Raw genomic sequence first — 16,965 nt, forward strand, 5'->3', positions numbered from 1 at the left:
CTTGATTTTTTTAATCGCAGAGAGCTACGATGGGACGTTTTCCTTTCGTAAATTATTTATGGCTTATCTTCGAGACGTAACATTAGTGCGGCTATATATATATATACAAACTCGGTAATTGGCGAAGATTTCAGGTTTGATTATGCTGGGCACACTGGTTTGGTCAGCCGTATCTGGCACCCGCTCAGGCCCTGGCTGCGGCTTAGAATTATCGATTCTCTGGTTGTGGCGCTAGGAGTCCGGACATGCTTCGTTTGTGGTACCTGGATCGTGACGCTGGTGAGTGTCCTCAGAGGACGAAGAGTAGGCTTGTCAGCAAAGCAGCGGCGTAAGGCGGCCTGAGAGTCACAAAATAAAATGGTGACTACCAATGCGATGGTGGCTTCTTCAGCATCTGTGTGACGCGGTAGCTTAGTGGTTGACAGCACTCACGCCGGTCGCCTGATGCTCCGAGTACTTACCCAGCATTCTCCCTCTTCACCGTTAGTGTCATGCGTTTACTGGAGCGCCCATAATCTGTAAACATGGTGACTGGAGTGCAGGGCAAGGTGAATATTTTTGGGATAGATGTTACTTAGGTGCAGTCTGGTATAGATTGTGGAACAATAATTGTTTCGCGCAGTGTACTCGGAGGCGCAGATAGGCCCTTCGGGACAGTGCAACTAGTCGAGATTAGATACAGTCGTTCATACTGGCTGCTAAGGTGTGCTTGGATGGTCCCTTCAAGAGTGATTGGACCCCCATGAGGTGTCTGTCCATGGTGACATAGAGTGATATAGGCACCTTGAAGGCATAGATGTTAACTGGACTTGTCTTTGCCGTCCTGGCTGAGGCTGATGTTAGGCACGGAGTAAGTGATGCAACTCTTTATCAGAGGTGGGACGAGCTGAAATTATGTCTGCCTCTGAGCCCATGTTTGCGGTTTCATATGATGCGTCCCACCGTGCGCATAACCTGGGTTATCATGATTTTATCGTGACTAGCTCTGCCACCCGCCTGCAGGTGGAGGCTCCATATGCGGAGTTTCCGGTACTATGAAGTGTCTGCGATCGAGCATTGTTTTTGTTTTGTTGTTGTTGTTTTTTGCAATGAGGTTCGCGACGAACGTACCCCGTACAAGAAAGGGGGCATGTACCAGCCTGCTAGAGGGGCGTTGTGCTGCTCTCTTGTAAGGCGAAGTCCTTCAAGGCAAAATCAAGTAAGTAATGTGTTGCGCAAACGTCCCGCGTTTGTCCGTCCGGCAGAGTTAGATGTTTCTAGGACGTGGTCATGTTAGCATCATAGGAAAGTGGTGGAGGTATAGAGCGTTCTCGAATGGCTTCCTGTGGGGCCGAAAGATCGGTTAGTTGCTGCCCGATGCGATTTTTGTGGGCCTCAAGCCTGGCCTTGGTAGAGCTGATGTCCGCGCGAAGTAAGCGAATTCACGTTGAGAGATACGCTGAAATTGAGCCTGGTTATGTGATATCATTGGCCTGTTCGTGAAAACTGCATATGACACTCGTGAGTTATCATGAAATCTGGTTGAGCTCAGGGTGGGAGGGAGGTGCAGGGGGAGGGAGTGTTAGGTGTTAGTGATGGCTCGGGCGCGGATCCGGGAGGGGGTATCAGGTGGGGGAGGGCGAGAACAGGAGGTTAGCTAAATGTCTAGATTGGTGGTATCTGGAAGTTTAATGCCCATGGCAAGTTTCAAAGGTTGCAGTTGCATGCAGCAGGGTACCATCAGCGCGCGATTAAGTAGCGTGCCAGTGTTATAGACTTATGCCACAACCGAGCAGCTACGCCATGTCGTTAAACTTAGCTCATCCGTGCCACATCTGAAATGTAAAAGACTGGATAATTGCCTCCTGGACCTTTCACTGAATCAAGGGAGGTAACATCGTTCCAGAGCCCTGAGCGGCGTCGACTGAGACAAATTTCACGGAAACTGAATGTCTAAGACCAAAGTGATCGACGAAAAGGCAGAAGGCCCGGGTGCAACGCGTCCGCTCACTCTTATCTTGGTCTTTCCTTATGAAGACGGGTGTTCGTGCAGCGCCTCGTATTCACGGAAGAATAATATTTCAGAATTACGTACCGAGCAAATTGTCGTATAGTTATGCTTCGTACATCTGCTCACCGCACTTTTGTCTATTATATCCGTGCAATACAGACGAATCCAAAATTCTGGATGAAAAACAGCGCTTTCACATTAGGGCGTGGCACTTGACCTTCAAAACTTTAAGGGAGGACTCTCTTTCCCAGTTGAAGGAAAGGAATTTCCTCTAGCTTGATATGCTATGTATTCACGTGTTGAAATAAAAGGAAACACACACGCACACACAGAGAGAGGGAGAGAGAGAGAAACAGAACAAAAATGCAAGAATGTTAACTAGGAGACGCCCTAGGCTTCTTTGGACGTGCCTAAGCCCAAATGTTTTATGACCCCTTTCCCAAGCATTTCACCCCTGAAGAGCAGAGCACCAGGCCGGGGGAAAGCTTGTAACCATTGGAGATGGGTGGGTACCCGGCGGCACTAGGGATTGAACCTGGTACCTCCGGAATGCGAGGCGGTTGCTTAACCACAAGGCAGATAAGATCAAAGGGAGAGAAAGGAAAGGAAGAGCGGCAATGAAAATAGATTTTTGCGGGTCCATAGTTCAGTAAGTTAAAGGGAGAGAGAGAGCGCATGCTTAAAGCTTATGATCGCGAACTCAACCCGGAGTCCTCTAAAAACTTCAAAAGCGCCTTCACAACTTTCCTTTGTGATGGAGGTTTCGTCCCGTCCCAGAATCTTTTCTTGTGTAAGAGGACGAGAGTCCAAACGGCGTACTGTAGCAGCCTAAAGTCAGCCGCGTTTACATGAAGGCGACAATAGCGCATGCATCGCATTTCGTAGCGCCTCACGGTAATGCGATGCGACAGCGTTTACATGTAGCGCATCACCTCTAGCGCGGTAGTGGCGACATGTCGCATGTCGAAAGCATTAGTGGCACCAGATTATACATTTTTCACATTCATTTATTATTTATTTTATACATACCAGAATGAAAGGAACGCTGTAATAAATATCAGAACAGCATATGAAGCGAAATTAAATACTTCTTCTCCTTTGTTTATCCAACCCGAATGTATTTGAATATCCCGCGCTCTGTCCATGGCGCCCAACAACGCTTACTAAGCCTATCACCTGCCCGATTCCAGAAGCTATCTTAATATTTGAGGCGTTTTGTCGCCATAATTGCGTGGTGCAGGCATCTTCAGTCAAATAAAAAGCTTCCTTGACCACTCGTTTGCAGCGAACGCGAGACACAGTGGAGCGGCAATGACGAATTGGTGGTGAGGCGAGCGGCCGCCGCTTCGCCGGACGCCGCCATCTTGTCCGTAATGCGATGCGACCGGGTTTACGTACAAGGAGAAAGTCGACTTACCCCTCTCAATCCAGTCCCTCCTGGCGCATTAATGCGATGCGCTTTCCTAGCGAATTACCCCTGTTTACATGAATGCGATACGCTAGAAAGTTGATGCGATGCGATGCACTAGCTGTCGCATTCATGTAAACACGGCTACTTGGAACTTTATAGCAGCCAGGACGGCACGCTCTCGCCCAAACCGAAGGCATTCATAAAGTATATGTCCAATGGTTTCGTTACACCCGCACTGTTCGCACGTTGGATAGTCTGTCATCTATATGAAAAGAAGAAAACATTTTGTCATGTTGTATACTATCTTCCGAATTATGGGCCCGATTATTTTGCGTATAGGCACAATTCTCCTAGTGCTATACAGCCCACGAAGAAATAACCTGCATGCAACATTCAACTCCCGGTTATGACTCGCAACTCGATGGTACTTGCTGGGCTTTGGCAAAGTAGGCATCAACAGGCAGTTTTCAGACGCTGCTGCTGGGTGCCTCAACCTAAGAAAAAAAAATTACAAGAATCACTTTACACCCACTTTGCGCCGAAAACATTTATGTTTCATCCGATTTCAGGATAACAGCTTCCCGTGGGATAAATGACCGGTGAAGTAAACGTTTAATGTTAAGCTGTTAGTCGAAACGTCTACAATTGTCGCCAGCCTAAGCGGTTCTCGCATGCCATGCTACCGTTCACGGAAGTGGTCGATGCTTGCGACAACTCCGGCGCCGAGCTTTATTGGACGGTAAACGAAATGGGAGGAGGCCAGCCTAAACTGGCCTGTAGTGGCAGCCAACAAGCGACGCGCCGTGGCGCTGACGGAGTGCACGCTTCGAGCAGCGACCACTTAGGGCCACGCCGTGTGGTCCGTTGAGACAAAGTGCTCGTAAAGACTCGTTTCGCGCCCTCATAGCACTCGGCGATCACTACCCAATGAAGCAATGCCTGCACGCCCGCGGGGCATTTTCGTTGATAAGGAAACATAATACTTAACCGTTCCTCAGCGCGAGCCCGTTTCTTTTTCATTTCGCTAATGGAACCCCAGCGCCATCTAGTAACAAATTGGCTGGGAACAAAAGAGCTCATTCTTTACAGCTGCTGGATTGAGGCAGCCGCCGGCGCGCTCTCGCGGTGAGCCGTGCCAGGATGAAGCGGTCAGTCCTCGGAGGCGCTCCCGGTACGAGTGCCGCCTCGTTATCTGGGCCGGAAAACAAGACTACGGCTGCCTACAATAACATTATAAGCTCGGCAAGGTAACAAGGGAAAGCGCCATGAAAAACGGCCTAGAAGCAGAGCCAATTTGCTAGAACTCGTTCAAAGGCCGTTATCGAAGCAAGCCAGGCGTCCATCTCGCTCTGCAGCCTACCCGCTTCTTCCCGGAGGCTCCTTTGCCTCCCTTCGATTGCGCTGTCGAGCTCGGTTCTTGTGCGCTTTTTTGTTTAATTGCGCTTTGGGAAGTCCTTGTTATTTTCGTCGGGACGATTCCGAGTAAGCTCCCGCACCCTTCGGCTCGACGCACTCCGCAGCTTACAAATAAACGGCGCCCGTAATCTGCTGCTGCCGACTGCGCGATCAGGCAGCACGCCCACAGCGCGCCGTGCGTGCGCCTAGCGAAGCCTCATGTCGAGACAGTTTCAAACAAAATCATGCCGTCAGATGCGTGTCGGCCAACGCTGTACTTCGCTCTTGTTTCCTTCCATGCCGCCCTTCGTGGTTTGCCTGGGTAATAATTTAGCATTGCCACTTTTTTTTTTCTCGTTATTTTCGTTTAAACCGTTTCAACCTCTCCCTCCGCGCGGTTCGCCCTCGGTCGCTCGGCGCAAACAATGCGCTTTCTTTCTTGGGCAGTTCTCCGCCATACGCAGAGCCTTCTTTCCGCGTCCACTGGGCCGTACGTGAGCGCGTCTCGCCGGAAAAGCGTGGGAAGCCGTGCATTCTGTCTCGCGGCGGCGCGGCCTACGACACGGGCGCGTTTTTCTCTAGCCTGGGCGGGTTACAGATTTGCACACATCAAGCCGAAAGGCGAGGCGCGCTCTTCTCAGCTATTCAGCGTCTTAGCGGCCCGCAAAAGCGAGACAAAAGTGGCACGAAAAACTAAAACATCGTAGCGCGAAGAGACGGGGTGACGACGGGCGAGTGGAGACGCGAGGCGGGTGAAATTAGAGTGAAGGGAGTGCACGAAATTGAAAAGGAGTCGTCGCGCGCAAAACAAACCGATCGCGGGATGCGGCCATGCGCGAACAGGCGGGCGCTGTTTTATTTTTCTTTTTTCTTTTTTTCGTGTTCTGCTTGTTTCAGTTTGCTTGCGCCGGCAAGCTTCTCTGCCGCGCACGCAGTGAGGTGGATTTGCGTTCCCCGAAACAGGTATAAATCACGGCTCTCGCTTGTCCGCCTAAGACGCGCGATTTTCCAAGCCGTCGCTTTCCTTTCCCGTTTCCTTTCCCCCTTTCCACTTCATCTTTTTTTTTTTTTTTTTTTTTTTGCAAGTCAGTTTTCGAATTTGGTTAACAGAGTAAAGGCCACAGCAAACGACGGAAGTTGGGCGTGCATGGGCAGCCGTCCATGGACGGATGTCGAGGTGGCTTATGTACACACGTGGGCGTACGCACACACACGGTGCAGCGACGGCGGTCTGTTTCGCACGTGGCGGGTTTGAGTAATGGACTTTATTCCGACCTGTGTGTGCGTTAGTGCGACGGTAACAGTATGAATGCTAAATGTCCCGCGCGCCATCTCGGCCGTCTCCTGATGCTGCATACATGATAAGCGGAGCGATGACGACGGCGCGACGTCATTCGAGCCGATGTCGCACGAATGAGTCTCATATTATGCCCGTAGCATTCCGTTTCAGCGAAATAAGATCCCCTTAAAAAAAAAAAGAAAGAAAGAAAGAAAGAAAATGGGACAAGGTGAGTCATTTTTTTTTTTTAATTTTGAACTGACTCGCGCTGCCTTCGCAGCATGAATTTGCTTTTATTTCTTTTTTCTTTGACAATGGCCTTACTCAATTGCAATCTTCGTGCTTTGTGAATGACGCCGCTGCTTGCTATCATGCAAGCAGCCCCATAAAGGCCCCCCTTTCCACCTGTTTCGGCTGCATTGTGTATCTTCGCTTTATTAATATCGGGTAATGCGGATTTTTATATTTACTGGCTTTCATCGATAACAGGCGCATCGCTAAAGCAATAAGGAACAATACAAGGACCGTCGCATGCAGACTGCTTCTCCCCCGGGAAAGGCGGCGCTATATGTGGAAACGCGTATTCCTCATGTGCGCCTTTCTCTCGATAACTGGTGCACATCATACCAAGAGGTAGTAGCAGTTGCTGCGAATTTTTTGAAAGGAACCGTTGTTCTTGTTTCATATTACGTTCGACCAACTGGAGTCGCACCTTCCCGTATTAATCTTGGCTGGTTATTAAGTGTTCGTCGGCAATACCCCAGGTGTCTAACTTTAGTCGGAGGCGACTTTAACGCCCCTCACCCGGATTGGGGGTATCCGACTGCAAGCCCTCGTGGTAGGCGTGTGCGGGACGCCTTCACTGATGCCCTGTTTGTTCTGCTTAATCACCCTGGGATAGAAACACAGCCTGTGCGTCACATACGTAGTGCTGCCTATGCTCCAGACTTGACGTGGTGGCTGGGAGCAGGAACTCCCTCATGGCATATGGAGCCGGACTGCTGGGGAAGTGATCACCACCCTATCCTCATCGGTCTCCATCCCTCCCGTCTCCGCCCTTTACGCCGCAAATGTTCTGTGATCAACTGGGACAGCTTTCGCTCATGTCTCGACAGTATGTCTTCAGATTCGCCGTCACTCCTTATTGACCGTATACAGAGAGCACTAAACAGCGCTACGACTACTACCTGGATTGATGTAGGTCGACCGGCACCAGATCTCTGCCTGCTTAACTTGTGGGCAGCCCGCCGTCAAGCTGAGCTGGCTGCTACGCGAGACCCTACTTCGGGGCAGGCACGTACACGACTGAATTATCTTACTGCGAAGGCTCGGAGATATGAACACGATCTCTCGCGACGCCAGTAGTATGCATGGTGTGAACAATTTTCTGATAAATCATCGAATGCCTCACTCTGGCGAACGTTTCGTGCAATGGAACACGGTCGTCGTTCTACTGACGCAGCAGCAACAGCATGCTTTGCGGCTAATCTGTCGCCGGGCGATTTCGCCAAAGAAGCTGCTCGAAACTTTTTCCCAAAATACTATATACTGCCTCCTTCCGCTGTAAATCTTAATTTGGCAGGTATCCCTGCAGACGCATGGAAACTACCATCTGCTGCCGACGCAGATGGAATTGCGAGCCCCTTTTCGATGTGCGAGCTGCTGGCTGCAATTGACGATGCGAAACGGAAAACAGCGCCCGGCCTGGACAAAATTCAGTATGAGGTTTACAAGAACCTCAGTACTGCTGCACTTCCTCAACTACTAGACACCATAAACAAAGTGTGGCTTGATGGTGTCGTACCCGAGAGCTGGAAAACCGCTGTCGTGATCCCTATTCCCAAACCTGGGAAGCCTCCAACGGACCTCGCCAACTTACGACCAATCTCCTTAGCATCAACGCTTTGCAAGCTCGCAGAGAAAATGCTAGCCACACGACTTTCTTGGTGGCTTGAACAGCATGGTTTTTATCACCCTGCTCAAATTGGATTTCGTCCATACATAAGTACAAAGGACGGGTTGGCTGTCTTGGCATCAGCAGTTCTGTCCTCTACCCGCAGCCGCACTGTACGTACCATATTAGCAATGGACGTTGAAAAGGCATATGACAACATCAGTCATGCTGCAATCCTGAATGCCATTGACATGCTTCATCTCCCTCCGAGAGTACGCACTTTTGTCGCATCATTTTTGGACGGAAGAAAATTTGCAATACGCCTCAGCGGTGACACTGTTGGTTCATTCGTTTCACTACGTGGCGTGCCCCAGGTTTCAGTATTGTCTCCGACGTTGTTCAATATTACTTTCATCCCATTGGGCGTGGCGCTTACATGATATCCCTGAAATAAAGTTTTTGCAATACACAGATGATATCACGGTATGGAGCACTCACCATGATCTTCTCACTCAAGAGGCCGCCCTTCAGTCAGCATTAGATGTAACCTCTGATTACGCATCCTCCATTGGTCTTCAACTTTCTGTGTGTAAAACTTCATACACGTCAGTCGCCAACCGCTGGGGACGCCGTAAACTTACCTCAAATCCAATTCGTCTCTCTCTATCAGGCACCCCAATACAAGAAAGTTCGAGCCTGAAAATTCTGGGCTTAACAATTCACCAATCAGGATCAGCGACTGCTTGGCTTTCTCAGGCAAAAAAGCAAGCACTTCAAACTATGAGTTTAATAAGAAGAATTGCACCTAAAACGGGCGGGTGGCGCTGGCTCGTCTGTTGCACGCCAGTTAGTGAGGGCGGTTCTGCAGCCACGTATTGTGTATGAGGCCCAGTTCCAGCATCTTACAAGGGCACAATGGGATCGCCTTGAAGCCGTAAATCGAGAAGCTATGAGGACCATAACATGCCTTCCACGAATCACACCGGTCGTAGCGTTACAGGAGAATGCACAGCTCAACACCATCGATGAACAGCAGCGCCGTGATGCTCGCAGACTCAAGGCCACTTTGTCACACTCCACGCAAGCACTGAGGGCGTATGCAACGTCACACATTATTCTTCAGCCACCTGCGCCAGTTCTCCCTCCCTGGAAATTTATTAGGAGTTAGGAGACAACAAGCCAACTGACATCTGCTACTCGGCAACAAGCAACTCGGCATCGTTGCTACGCCAGAAATTTGAACAGCAAGATACTCACCTGCCTCAAGGTTCCACAGTAGTGTACGTGGATGGAAGCCTGCAAGGCTGTGAAGCCAAAACGGCAATCTACTGTCCACGGAGACCTAGCCTGAATCAGACAACTACGTTTCAGCTTTCGGAACCACTTACATCTTTCTGCGCTGAGCTTGTGGCAGTTCAGGAGGCACTCTGCTCCGTGACTTCTATAGCCATGCTCCCTACAGCCCACGTTGTCATCCGCACTGACGCACTTCAAGCAGTACGTCTGCTCCGACGTGTCAGCCGCTGCCCTAAAATTTGCCAGGACATCCACCAGCTTGCAGCGCGCATCCCACAATCAATACGCATTGAGTGGGTCCCACGGGATCTGCTGCCTTCCCAAAGTCAAGCTGATTTTGCAACCCGCCTCGTGAACCAAGACGCATCAATCCCACGGCTTCCTGAAGTCGCCGACGCTACCCTCCTTTTGTCAAGAAAGGAGCACCTCCGGCGCCGCGCACGTGTACTTATCCCTCCGTGTGCGATATCCCTTCCCCGCGGTCTCACCCGTGCAGAGGAGGTTGCGCTTAGGAGGATCCGGGTCGGTGTTGCCCTTACACCAGCTGTAACTAGGACGTGGTCATACTTCCAACACTTATATCCTCGCCCAGGATGCCGATCTGTAACAACGAAGATGTCGCGACATCCACCACTTGCTGTGGGACTGCCCAGCACTCAAGCCAACCCGAATCCGGCACCTGAGCATAGCTGGCCTATCAGCAACCAATCCTGCCTCATACGTCACTTGGACGCAGGAACCTCATCATCGCTCACTTCTGGACATCATAAAATCAGCCAACCTTTTTCCATTCATTTAATCATTCATTCATCCTTCATCTCATACCCTACTGATGCCCTGAGGCAATAAATATCGACTAAAAAAAAAAAAACAATACAAGGTATATGCAATCGAGACAACAAACTACAAGCACTGGCTACTAATTTTAATTTGAATAGCTGAAATTCGAGTGCGTAAGCAATACAGGGACATAATATGCAAGTGCGACGGTTAAAGGTTGCATCATAAAGGTTATGTGCTTAGGAACAATGGTGGGCACCGAGACGAACTTTGTAAAATATTTTGTGCACTTTTTTTTTTTGGTTCCAGTTGCAACTGCAAAGCTGAATTATTCTTTATCTAAAAGGGTAATGTGGTGCCATGTCAACAATTTCATTCATATTATATTTAAAATGAACTTGCGAATTCCAAATGGCGTCAGAGATCACATTGATTTTACATTATGGCAGTTTCTTTAAGCACTTGAGGCCAATTTAATCTTCTATTGCGTACTCTCTTGGCATTCTTCGAAATCTTGGGCTCTAGCACCATCGTAAAACTCCCCATCTAAAAAGAAAAGGCGTTATTGTGCTCGAAGCTTTTGGAAAAGCTCTCTGCGCACAGGACCCTTATTCCGAGTTTGCGTCGTGACCGAAGTGTCGCTATCTCACGTGGCCTCGAGTCATCTGATTGGTGGAAACGCCGGAACATGATGTTGCCACCTCTTTTGGTTTCGTAGTGGCAACACCCGGTTCCGGCGTTTCGACCAATCAGATGACTCGAGGTCACGTGAGATAGCGACACTTCGATAACAACGCGAACTCGGAATACGGGCCCAGCTTTGCCAATGTGGCTAACGAAGGTAGAAAAGGCGAGCTGTCACGAAGATCACCTGCGAATTTGTGAAACTTTACCTCACTTTGCAGTCGATGTTTTTATTGCAAACGAGTAAATCAGGTTCAGCCCACTCAGGATCAAATCCATTCGAGTCGGGCAGTCTCTTTAAGCAAAATGTCGTCGCTACGCTACCACACTGAAGCTTTTGCTCTCTATCAAAGTAAGACATGCTAGCCGATTGCGAACGTTCAAAAGTGTCACACAAGAGTGTCAGATCCCCTCCCGAGTCATTTCTGCATGAAAGTGACAATCATTCCGTGAGTCGCGTTAAGGCCCCATGAAGAAAGAAAATAATCACAATATGGCACAGTGAAAAATCATTCCGGAAAATCTTTCCGGACAGCTGGGGTCACAGCAATGAGCGAATGATGTTTTTTTTTTGTTTTGTTTTTTTAATTTCAGACTTCGAACCTGGAGACGACAGATTCATTTCATTGCAAACTGCATGCTTCAGCTACAACTATAAATGATTCTGCCTTCGTAAGCGCATGGTCCTTTTTATTTTTTTTTTATTTTACAGCAAATGCAATACGCTCAATCGTGATCCGATAGAGTATGATGGAAAAAAGTGCATGATTGCCTCAAATAATGCATAAAAACGTACCGCGCTCATTCCATCAGCACGAAGCATGATACTTAGTCACAGCAAGTCCCAAAAAAATGTGGCCATATGAACTCGAAAAGAATTTTCACATAGGGCAAGGCGTAAATCTGGAGACGATTCATTCAGGCCTTGTAATTGTGAAAACATCATAAAGTGGATATATGTTTACTCTGAAAGTGGTACTGCGTGGCCTAAATGTATAAGAGGGTCTGACAGATTATTCTCCGTCTGCAAATCACTTGACTGGATGTGTCGTTATGCCTTCGGGAGGAATGTGCATAATATTACCTCCCGCCACCTTAAAGTACTGTTAGGTAGGGCCAGCCGCTTCGGCCTACAGAGCGTAGCACCCTATGCAACGCTAATCAGTTAGGCTGACATCACCTAAACGTGCGCACTTATCAAAGAGAAGAAACCTGTTTTGGCAACCAAATGTTACGCCCTCAAAGTCGCATTTCCGAGGTAGTGTCTTCTTATTTACTGAAGGCGCGCACCGATTCCTAGTAAGTGACATTAGTTCTTTGGATGGCCAGGATACAAAGAATGCGCGCGAAAGTCATAGATGAGAGTTACGAGCGGCAAAAAGATGATCTAAAGAAAGAATTCAGATTTCAATGCTAAATAATTGGCATTATCATTTCTGCCTAACTGATCTCCCATTAACGCTGCTCTGCAAACCACCTTATCTCCCCAATCTCATCCGCCCACTTGTGTTTCTTGCTCACTCTGCTTTTTCGCCTAGTCTAATATTATCACTGTGATTTTTTCTTTTACATTGAAAATGGTAACAATTAGTGTACACTAGAGTTAATATAAATGCAGCAAGTCCTAAACTGAAAAAAAAAAAAATCCAGGTACGCAAGACTACTGCGCTCATTGATGGCTCTGTGTAAGCTCAGTGGTGAGGAGGCGTATTTCGGAGGCCTCGTTAGCGTGAGGCTCGCGCTCGACTACAACTCTACTCCTTCATATGAAGTAAAGCGTTTTTTTTTTTTTTTTTCGCGTTCTGCCGCGAGCGGAGGAACTAGTCGGTATGCTCTCGGGGCGAATATAACAACTGGCTGCCGTCCCTTGTTACACGCAGGCAAGGAGATCAAGAGCTTCAAGTGGGGCGAGCTGGACGAGGTGGAGCGCGCGCGCATCTGCCACAACTTCACCGAGGGCGACAAGGTACGCCAGGAGCTGTATTCGCCGCTCTACAACGGCACCAACCACTACCCGAACAACACCGAGTGCACGCGCGTCATCCGCGCCCCCTACAACCACATGGTGCGTCTGGACTTCCGCGACCGTTTCCACCTGGAAGAGTCGCCCACGTGCGAGTTCGACTACCTGGAGATCCGCAACGGCGCGTACGCGTACTCGCCGCTCGAGGCACGCCTCTGCGGCGACACCTTCCCCAAGCCCGTGCAGTCCGAGGGCCGCCACCTATGGCTCAAGTTCTCCTCGGACGCCAGCATCGAGTACACGGGCTTCAAGGCAGTATACACCTTCAAGCCGGCGCCCAGTGAGTACCAGGCCTTATTTCCGGTCGCCAGGCTCCACCTTTCTCCATGTCCGTTATGTGAGGTTTCGTTGGGGGTAATCGTCCCTTCTTCAGGGAAATTCAATGGTAAAATATGGCGAGAAAGGAACGTTTACTGATTTTAAGACAGTGTTAACTGCCGATCTTTAAGGCCTCATTCTCACTGAAAAACCAGCGTCGACGCCGACGTCGGCACTGTGAGCGAAAAATCACGAGTATGACGGTGGCTGGTGGCGGCAGCGCACATGGCCGCGCACTGAAGGGCAGTACTGACGTTGCTTGGCAGGAGCCTCTCCTTTCACATGGGTGGGTGATGTCAGAATCAGCCTTCTAAGGCCATTTCCCGTAGGCCACACAGGCCCGTTTTACGGTTTGGTTACAGCGGGGCTTTATGTCGGTCGGTAGCCTAAGTTATCGCGTCATACCCTTATATGCGGAGCTTAAGTGTCCCGTACAATGTTTTTTTCTTCACAATGACGGAATTTTTAGGCTAGTGCAGAGAAAAAAGGACCTGAAATGGACCATTTTGGTCTAAGAGAATTTTCTGCAACGGTGGCATAAGGCCTCACTTAGGTCTGCTGTCATAGCTTTGTCATTTTGCGATTACTTCTATACCATTGAAGGCTCTGTCCCTTTTAACCGTGCCCTCAAGCAACGAGATTAGCAGTCAGACATACAAATTCTGGAAAAGCGTTTTTGTTTCAACGGAAACTTGGTGAACGCATTTGTTTAGTACCTTAAGAATCCACCACAGAAATCATAATATCCACATATCTACCCTAGGGACTCTTGCAGGCCTTTGCTTTAAACTCACATCGTTGCTTCTGAATGGCAATCTTAAACACTCGATGTGAACGCCGGAAAAACTTTAAAGAAAATATTTTCCTATGCAATTGATGATCCGGCCGTTCTTATCAATATATTAATAGCAGTATCTTACAGTATTCCAGAGCTGCCCCACAATTAAATGTGATGTCCAAGAAAGTTGGACTCTACTCGCGTCTCGTAATGTGTTTTACAACATACCTAACACACATACAAAACGGGACTCGCACTACAAAGAGGTGTTTTATGAAAAAAAAAGTGTCTTAGGAGTCATTCGAGGGTGGCAAAGAAACGGTCGTGCAGGCTCTATTCGTGGCTCACGAAAGCCACACTGTGTACAGAGTATAGCAGCACCAAGCGAGACATTGGTACTCGCTCCGAACGGCCAGTGGCAACTCACCAGTCATACACCTCGTTTCTCCTTTGCCGGCATATCATCTTTTGTGTATGCATGGCTCTTACTGGGAAATAAAGCTCCACGTAACTTCACCGCAAGGGTTGCAGCAACATGTTTACGCAGGGTTCATGCAACAATATCGCGGGTCAGGATTTGGTTGCATTTCTCACTAGCGTCTTCTTTTCCGGAAGGCCCCGCGAAGACATAGCAAGTGTTCTACATAAGAGTACGCGTTGACTGACAAATGAGGCGACACGACGTCATGTCGCAGGTAATTCTCTGAAGCCTGAGTGACCTCGGCAACTTTTCTTCGTCGTACCTATTGATGAAGTCCGGGTTTCACCTGTTTCACCGGGTTCCGTGAACTAATCGTTCATTCTTGCGTGCTCGCGTGTGTGTGTGTGTGTGTGTGTGTGTGTGTGTGTGTGTGTGTGTGTGTGTGTGCGTGCGTGCGTGCGTGCGTGTGTGCGTGTGTGTGTGTGTGTGCGTGCGTGCGTGCGTGCGTGCGTGTGTGTGTGTGTGTGTGTGTGTGTGTGTGTGTGTGTGTGTGTGTGTGTGTGTGTGTGTGTGTGTGTGTGTGTGTGTGTGTGTGTGTGTGTGTGTGTGTGTGTGTGTGTGTGTGTGTGTGTGTGTGTGTGTGTGTGTGTGTGTGTGTGTGTGTGTGTGTGTGTGTGTGTGTGTGTGTGTGTGTGTGTGTGTGTGTGTGTGTGTGTGTGTGTGTGTGTGTGTGTGTGTGTGTGTGTGTGTGTGTGTGTGTGTGTGTGTGTGTGTGTGTGTGTGTGTGTGTGTGTGTGTGTGTGTGTGTGTGTGTGTGTGTGTGTGTGTGTGTGTGTGTGTGTGTGTGTGTGTGTGTGTGTGTGTGTGTGTGTGTGTGTGTGTGTGTGTGTGTGTGTGTGTGTGTGTGTGTGTGTGTGTGTGTGTGTGTGTGTGTGTGTGTGTGTGTGTGTGTGTGTGTGTGTGTGTGTGTGTGTGTGTGTGTGTGTGTGTGTGTGTGTGTGTGTGTGTGTGTGTGTGTGTGTGTGTGTGTGTGTGTGTGTGTGTGTGTGTGTGTGTGTGTGTGTGTGTGTGTGTGTGTGTGTGTGTGTGTGTGTGTGTGTGTGTGTGTGTGTGTGTGTGTGTGTGTGTGTGTGTGTGTGTGTGTGTGTGTGTGTGTGTGTGTGTGTGTGTGTGTGTGTGTGTGTGTGTGTGTGTGTGTGTGTGTGTGTGTGTGTGTGTGTGTGTGTGTGTGTGTGTGTGTGTGTGTGTGTGTGTGTGTGTGTGTGTGTGTGTGTGTGTGTGTGTGTGTGTGTGTGTGTGTGTGTGTGTGTGTGTGTGTGTGTGTGTGTGTGTGTGTGTGTGTGTGTGTGTGTGTGTGTGTGTGTGTGTGTGTGTGTGTGTGTGTGTGTGTGTGTGTGTACACGAGTTATGTGATATGCGCTGAAATGACGAATGGGTTCCAAGGAGTGCCGCTGTGTAGGGTTCTTGATTATTACAGAGAGCGATAAGGCTTCTGCACTAGGATGCAGCAAATGGATTCCTCCCGTCTCTATCCGCTGTCTATCAGGTATCTGGAACCTCCTTTTTCTATTCGAATTTCCAAAACTAAAACCAATATAAACACTCTCGAAGGCAGTACGTAACGGAGTCAGCACAAGCAGCAGACATTCATGGTGTCCTTGGCGTGCGCGTCCTGTATTCGCCGCACAACGGCTGAAGATGTTACTCCGCATTTCTTCTGTTGCACACAAAATGACTTGCCGGAACTCGTGGCCATCAACGTTCGTAAGGAGCACAAAAATAGCGTTATATAGGTATTTCTCGTGTTTCTGTTTTGTTTTCAATGCAGGAACTGATAACTTGGCTGCAATGAGCTCAAGTTAAGTTTATCATGTCACGTTAAGAGTTTGCGCGGTAGCACTCTCACAGCGCGGGCACTTCGCTTCGTCTTAACGTTACGCACTTCCATAAGCGCTGCAATAGTGCACTATTTTCCTCTGGATGCATCCATGTGCTGCGTCGTGAGACTAGCGTGTAACAGGAGTGTTCTTCCCATTGTAAAAGTACGCAGTTAACGTAATTTTTGCCCCGCATCGCGTTGAGCAAAAAATGTGTCAAACAGCGCGCCAGTATGTCCGCATATTTTTTTTTCAGCGGCCGCAATAAGCGCCTCAAATCTCAAAATCCCAGTTTTAGTAGCGTAAGTACCTTGTAGCGCACTCAATATATAGTTTACCGCATAAGGCGCTGAATAACGCGTTAAAGTGTCGGCCAAAAACAAAAAGAACAAAAACAAGGCTACCCCGTGAGTGCCTGTGACAGCAGTGCGCTATTCACTTTTTGTTTTCTAGCTTTGATGAAGCTCCGCAGTTCTTCTCTTACACACAATGAGCGTGGCACCAATATTTCTGCTGAATTCACATCAAAACCACGTTTAGGCATTATATTCACAAAATTAGCTGTAATTACACCTCCAAAATAATTGTTTTCTATACAAGACTGGGTCAAACCTGGTGTTTCGCATCGAAAAGTGCCAAGTCCAAAGTTTATGTGCTGACATAGACCAAATTATATGATTAACTTTACATATGACGATGGTTTAGTGTTGCTCTATGACATAAAAGTCAATTTATTGATACACGCCTAGTTGCGATTTCAGATTCGTAGCTAGTAATTAATAATAACCAGAACAGTTTTTATAAATTCTGCTGTGTCTG

The 16,965-nt window shown here is 48.6% G+C and overlaps 1 protein-coding gene across 1 annotated transcript in view; it reads left to right on the forward strand.

Moving 5' to 3' along the window:
* Positions 1 to 245: 245 nt before the first annotated feature.
* Positions 246 to 16,965, forward strand: part of LOC146203975 (neuropilin and tolloid-like protein 1) — an 88,332-nt gene continuing 71,612 nt past the window's right edge. Inside the window, exons 1-2 of the mRNA XM_084603832.1 lie at positions 246 to 279; positions 12,610 to 13,032. Coding sequence (XP_084459958.1) covers positions 246 to 279; positions 12,610 to 13,032 — 457 coding nt within the window. The remainder of the gene's footprint in view (positions 280 to 12,609; positions 13,033 to 16,965) is intronic.

Source organism: Amblyomma maculatum, chromosome 1 (assembly GCF_055883805.1).
Source record: "Amblyomma maculatum isolate TAMU_Amacu chromosome 1, ASM5588380v1, whole genome shotgun sequence".
Taxonomy (NCBI): domain Eukaryota; kingdom Metazoa; phylum Arthropoda; class Arachnida; order Ixodida; family Ixodidae; genus Amblyomma; species Amblyomma maculatum.